Genomic DNA, 7,171 nt, shown 5'->3' with positions numbered 1-7,171 from the left:
TTTGAGATGCTTTCTTTCGTACAAGTGCTACTGTTTAGTTTATTTTTCGCTGCTGTGTATTGAGAGATTTCAAGTTTTTTTTTAAAAAAAAATCTCTCATTTAACCCCTCTGATAGATATACTCTTGATCCTACACTCCACCTGGACCTCGTCCCTCTTCGCATTTTGGTTGTGATGTGATGGGCCACAACGCAATGGCTGCTCCGATGATCTATGCTCGCAGTGTCGCCTCCTGCAGCAGAAACCCCTCATGGTGATGGCGCGCACCGACGTAGCAGTCCAGGGGTGTGACTTTCAGTGCATAGCGTTTTATAGGGAGAGAGGACACTCAATCTTATCCATGGTTGGATCGTGTAGTAGAGAGAAGAAGATGGAGAGGAACGAGTGGCTAGGATGAGAAATAAGAGGATGAGGAAGAAAAACGTGGTATGTTGTGGTCGGCCAAGCACATCTTGACAGAGGGTAACACTGATTGCGTGTGCAGGACCACAAGACGCGTGGATGTGATGGAGGCGACGAAAGCTTCGCTCAAATCGACCAACTAATTCAATGTGTTTCCCTTAAAAAATGTTCATGAATTGAAAATAAAAAGAAAGATAAGAAAAGCGAGAAAAGGAAAAAGAAATGAGTAGAAACTAATAAGCAATAAAAGAAGCGAAAATATCCAGAAGATAAGAAAAGAAACAAAACAATTCAAAATAAATAAAAGCATAATAAAGAAAGAAAAGAAAACCACAAAAAACTAAACAAATGAAAAAGAAGACCCAACAAACAATCTGAACCGCGAACGACTACGAAATAAAATAGGGTGTAGATGGAAATGGCCTGACCCATTAACGGCACCTTTTGCGTTAGGCTGCCTCATGGCCGGCAATCGCCATCTAAAGTTGCCTACCCTCGATAAAGAAAAATGGAGAATGCCAAGCTCAACATAGAAAATTGACAACAATTAATATGGATTGGAGGTAGTGGATTTTTGTGTGTGTTGATTTTAATTTAGTTTCCTTAGCAACTTTTTTTTTCAAGGAGATAACTCTCGGTCCTGGTTTTCCATCGTCTCATGCACTAGAATTTACATGGTTAGATCATTGCAGAAAAGTACATCGGATGAACGGTATTTGTTAACGAGGTTCATTTAATATCGGCTATGTGCAAACCAATCTGTGGTTGGTTGTTTAGATGGATAGTAGTATTTTCATCCCACCAGAGTTCAAGTCTTAGTGCCTCGCATTTATCCTGGATTTATTTCAGAATTTCCGGTGATGCACATTTGGTGGGAGAAGATGTTCCCATTAACTACGAGATGCCTATGTTGGCTCAGTCTCCCGTAGGTGCTCAAAGGGATATGGTGTGCGTGTGTGTTCATAGGAATGAGTATATACGCGTATATATCAGCGCTTGTGTCTGTACTGTGCTAAAAATAAATCTGCTATGTTTCTGAAGCATGACTACAAACGCTCCACGGATTTCGGTACCTAGTACTTCCCTGTAAACTAATATAACAGAGGGAGTATATACCAAATTTTTTATAATTTGGTTCAAGTTTATTGGGCCCTTCTCGCAAGCACACAATTAGCCCCAAATCCTTTCCTGAGTATTGTTTTTGAACTTTTTATTTGAACTTAAATCCTTCGTATCTATGCATGCCTGCTTGCATGAGCCCCGAGCTGTCAAACAACAACTGCAATACAAGCACGGCAAAATTATGGTGGTTCATTGCCACATGTGTTCAGCATGATGCAACTAACATAGGAAAGACAAAATCAGGAGAGGTGACGAACAAATGGAAATACATCATGAAACACATGCAAGGAAGGAATCGCTGATGCGCGCATGCGCATCCCAATTCCCGGCATATCTGCGGCAAGGAAACCTTCCCGGAATCAATTCGCGCTTATTTCTACGCCGCTCAAGCTGTTGATGATCGGACAGCGACAGCGGTATGACAGCCGGGTCATATCGATCGCGCTGGCCGATTAAAATCCGGCTGCCGGCCGGCGAGTGATTTGTTCCCTGCGACGTACGGCAGGGCCGGGCCATATGGTGAATTTGCGTGGGTCGACGGCGGTCTGGGCCGGCAGGTACCTCCTGCCGCTGGCCTTCCCGGCGTGCTGCGCCCTATGGATGCTCCTCGTCTTCCCTTCTCCGCCGGTGGAGGTCGCCGTCTTCCGGCAGAGTTTCCAGCCGAGCATTCCGTTGACGGGGCTGCGGGCCGTTGACACGACGCCCCCGTGGCCGTCGGAGCGTCGAGAGATCGTTGACACGTCCTCGCCGCTGACGCCGCCGCCGCCGCCGACGGAGCACCATGTCATCATTAACGCTCCGCCTCCACCGCTGGCACCGAAACGTCAAGCAAGAACGGAGATGTCACGTCAAGCAGGGACAGAGATTCAATCGCCACCTCCACCGGCGGTGGCGACCGACAGGTGCGCCGGCCGCTACATCTACATGCATAATCTGCCGAGTCGGTTCAACTCCGACCTGATCCGGGACTGCCGGTCCCTGTCAGAGTGGGCCGACATGTGCAAGCACCTCCTCAACGCCGGCATGGGCCCGCGGCTCACGCGCACCGGCGGCGTTCTCCCGTCCACTGGCTGGTACGACACCAACCAGTTCGCCCTGGAGGTCATCTTCCACAGCCGGATGCGACGGTACGATTGCCTCACCACCGACGCGTCCCGCGCCGCTGCCGTCTACGTGCCCTACTATGCAGGGCTCGACGTCGGCCGGCACCTGTGGGGGTTCAGCAACGGCGTCCGCGACGCTCTCGCGGAGGACCTCTTCGAGTGGCTCCGGTCGTCACCGGTATGGGCGGCGCAGGGCGGGCGGGACCACTTCTTCGTCGGCGGTCGCATCACGTGGGACTTCCGGCGCGAGGTCGGCGGCGAGTGGGGGAGCCGGCTGCTTCTCCTCCCGGAGGCCAAGAACATGACGATGCTCGCCATCGAGTCCAGCCCGTGGCACGGCAACGACATCGGCGTGCCGTACCCGACCTACTTCCACCCGTCCCTCGCCGGCGAGGTGGCCTCATGGCAGCGGGCCGTGCGACACACGCGAACGCCATGGCTGTTCGCGTTCGCTGGCGGCGCGCGGGCGCACGACGGCAGCAACAAGAACGTTAACGCCGTCGTCCGCGACATGATCATCAACCAGTGCGCGCGGTCGCGGCGGTGCAGGCTCCTTCTGTGCGGCGGCCGTGGCCGGCGCAACGACTGCTACGCGCCGAGCAACGTCATGCGGCTGTTCAAGAGCGCCGCCTTCTGCCTGCAGCCCCAGGGGGACTCGTACACGCGGCGGTCGGCGTTCGACGCCGTGCTCGCCGGCTGTGTGCCGGTGTTCTTCCACCCCGGATCGGCGTACGTGCAGTACCGGTGGCATCTGTCGGCGGATCACCGCAAGTACTCGGTGTTCGTGCCGGAGGACGGCGTGCGGAACGGCACAGTGAAGGTGGAGGACGTGCTCCGGCGGATCGGCGCCAGGGAGGTGGCGGCCATGAGGGAGCAGGTGGTCAGGTTGATTCCCAACATCGTGTACAGGGACCCAAGGGTCAAGGCTGGCTACCGCTTCAGGGACGCCGTGGACGTCGCCGTGGACGGCGTGATCGAGAGGGTGAGGAGGATCAAGCGAGGGCTGGAGGACGATGTGGGGCATCAGTGGGATAGTTACTTTGACAAGTAGCGAAACACTCTTTTGCTCTGATTTTCGAGACAAGGAGACACCAAAATGCATGGCCAATCAATATAATCTCAGAGGGTTACGTCGTGATCGAGAGGAAAATAAGAGCATCTACAGCCAAAATCTCTGGCAAACCCCCGCAGACGAATGCCTCGTACCATTCCTATAGGGCTGATGGGCACTACTGGCTGGACGCGTCAGCGATGTCAAATCAAACATGCCGGACTTATCGCAAATTGCCCCAACATGACCTAGGTCCATTAAACACATCGCCTTCCTCCTGTGTCTGTCCATCATTTTCGCATCCGAGTCCTCGCCATAGTCCACTCTTCTCCCCCATCCGAGCCGCCGCCCCCCATCCATCGTCCTGAGTGTCGTGCATCTCATCCCCAATCGTCGCCACGGATGTAGCCTCAGCCTCGTCCTTGGGGCTCCCGTCCTTGCTCTAGCCTACAAGTGAGAGAACGTCACCTGAAGGGACTAGCGAAGGAGGCAGCGTGAGAGGTGTTAAGGACACACCTATGAATGTCCAAAATTTGTCCCAATCCTTCACGGTATAAAAGCAGCTCATATACCTTCTCTCAAATATGCAAGTGACCCGCAATGAATAGGCTTAGGTGAGCACACCAAGTAAATTAAACCAGTAGAAATATTTCAAACACTTGTAATATATTACCAACTAATAGATGTAACAGCTGTCCCAATCTGAATTATCCAGCAATGATAAAAAGCAAACACCGCAAATTGATTCTCCACTAGCAATCACAAATAGCAATCGCTGGAAACAGAATAGATAGTAACCGGCTTACAAAAACATGACGGTGTTCCAAACCAGCAGTAGATAAACTCTCCAACTCATGACTCAGATGAGCATGATCTAGAGAACGGGAACCATGAAGTTCCAGCGTGCACAAAGGAGAAGGATCACCTGATCAAGTACTTCAGCAACAGGCAAGAATCGCGGCAGCAACAATCTTCAATCCCTAGAGGAGGGTAACACCTTTAGGGTTCCTAGGAGGAAAACCACGACCATACAAACAATAAAAAAAACTCCCCCTTACATGGGCGCCTGCCCTAGGCTATATGGCACGCAGGCCATCCCAACCTCTGGTCTAACTCGACCATAACTCGAAGCTGACTCGGACTTGACCATGACTCACGAATTGTTTTGGCGATTGAGAACGATTGACACATAATTTGACAATGGGATTGCACAAGTTGGAAAGGGCATGGAATAAGCTTTCCAACAGAGTACTTACACATCCCAAACCGACTCCGTATGAGGGAGTTATAATATTTTTCCTCCACGCATGTCAGGGTGCACCGAACCAAATCCGAACTGATTTGGAATTTCCATATCTTTTGATTTCATGATTGGATTTCTTTGAGTCCATGTAGAACTTGAAAACGAGGGTCTCCCCTGCCCTTGGAAAGTCCTGGAGCACCTACATACCATCCTCAGATTCCTCAAGTGTCACCAACATTGATCCAATCTGAACACATGACTTCGTTTTTTTTCTTGGTTGATTAACTCCAATGAAAACCTTGCATGTCATAGAATCACTAGCTGATAGAGCCTTGTATTTATTGTCATGTTTCACAATACAAGAGAATGAGCCAAACTGAATGGTAGGATTTTCCAAAATACTACCTTCTGAAATATATGTGGAATGGCACATCTTATCAGAATTGCTAGTTGTAGTGATTCGATCAACCATGGCCTTATCATCCTCCCCTTCATCAAAGAAAGTTGTCCTCAACTTTAATAGATGGTTATTATGAGCTTCATTCTTGCGCACATTAGCACATTTGCATGGATTTTCAAGAACAATAATAAGAGAGCTGACGGCTACACCATTCTCACCTCCTTGAAACAAAGCTGTCCTCGACTTGGGATAATTTTAGAAACCCGATTCTTTTTCTTTTGTAAAGAGGGAAAAACTTTAGCCTTTATAGGAGTCTCTTGCAGTGGCTTTAGACCATGATGCACTCCCTTATGAACAAAGGAATACTAATTGGAGCGGCCTTCATGTGTAGCATTCAAATCATACTCCCATGGCCTCCCCAATAGCAAATGACAAACATCCATTTGTACTACATCGCAGTCCACTTTATCAGTATAATTACCAATAGAAAAATTCACTCGCACCTTGTGGGTAATTTTTAGCTTTTCGGCAGGATTCATCCAGTTCACATGGTGTGGTGTAGGATGCCTCCATGTCGAAAGTGACAAAGCTTGTACGAGATCCTTGTTGATCATATTTGTAAAGCTTCTACCATCATTAACAAGTTTGCATACTTTATCATTTATCTTACATTCAGACTGAAATACACTCAATTGTTGTCCGTTTTGAGCAGCGGAGTTGTTAGCACTCCCACCCTTCTTGACCAGCAAGTTTAAGCCCTCTATTGGAGCTTCCTCTTCTGATTCATCAGCACTAGAATGGACTTCTTCATGCTGCTTAGGAGAAATAAGTACTTCAGTAGCAACATTCTCTTTCGCTTTCTCATGCTGGAACTTTTCTGCGTCTTATGCAGCCTTGTCTCAACTTTGTCACTAATGAAAGTACCATTGTGAACAATATCATATGGAGACATAACATGCTTCCCTAGTGGAGAAGAAATTCCACCCTGAATTATAGCCATATGTGTATATGTGTTTTTATACAAGTATATGTGTTTTTATTCTCTCTAGGAGGTGAAAAATATTTGCAAAACACATTAGCAGATTTCCCTTATTTACTAGGAGAAGCCCTTTCAGTAGTAATGGACTTTTCCTTTCTGCAATGCAACAACATATTTGTAGTACCAACACATTTGGTTGGCTGTTTAAGCTCATTCACATCTCCAACAATGGATGCACTCCACGATGAACACATAACTCGCATCTTGTTGTTCGCAACAGATCGGTTATAAGCAACCACATTATTCTTCTCATCGACATATTTCCAAAATTTTGGATCGAATCGATGCCGTAACACATTTTTCATTGCTGCTCGTGCCGGACAATGATTTTCACCCCTCTCGACATGTCTTTGCTGTAACTGAATCCACCACTATAAGATATGTTTAGAAAATGCCCACCTTGCAGAATACATCTTCATGTAAGAATCCAAGCCATGACCCCATAGGATAAAATCCTCCATAGCATCTTCCACTCATAATATTCAGATCGAGAAGTCATTGAATAAAGTTTGTGCAAAAATTTAATTTTACTTGCAAAGCTGTATTCACCCATCACATAAACAACAACGACAACTTGCAAATATAATAATACCGTGAGCAACCTGAAATCTGATACCACTTGATAAGGACACACCTATTGATGTCCAGAATTTATCCCAGTCTTTCACGGTACAAAGCAGCTCATATACTCTCCTCTCAAATATGCAAGTGATCCGCAATGAATAGGCTTAGGTGAGCACACCAAGTAGATTAAACTAGTAGAAATATTTCAAACACTTGTAATATATTAGCAACTAATAGATGTAACAAT

The 7,171-nt window shown here is 47.7% G+C and overlaps 1 protein-coding gene across 1 annotated transcript; it reads left to right on the top strand.

The window, feature by feature from the left end:
• The first annotated feature begins 1,957 nt into the window (after positions 1–1,957).
• LOC119299786 (xyloglucan galactosyltransferase KATAMARI1 homolog) lies at positions 1,958–3,762 on the top strand. The gene has a single exon (XM_037576924.1). It carries the CDS (start codon positions 2,041–2,043, stop codon positions 3,676–3,678), a length of 1,638 nt encoding a protein of 545 aa, XP_037432821.1. The 5' UTR covers positions 1,958–2,040; the 3' UTR covers positions 3,679–3,762.
• Positions 3,763–7,171: the final 3,409 nt, after the last annotated feature.

This window comes from Triticum dicoccoides, chromosome 5A (genome assembly GCF_002162155.2).
Source record: "Triticum dicoccoides isolate Atlit2015 ecotype Zavitan chromosome 5A, WEW_v2.0, whole genome shotgun sequence".
Classification (NCBI taxonomy): Eukaryota; Viridiplantae; Streptophyta; class Magnoliopsida; order Poales; family Poaceae; genus Triticum; species Triticum dicoccoides.
This window is presented reverse-complemented; position numbering and strand designations above follow the sequence as displayed.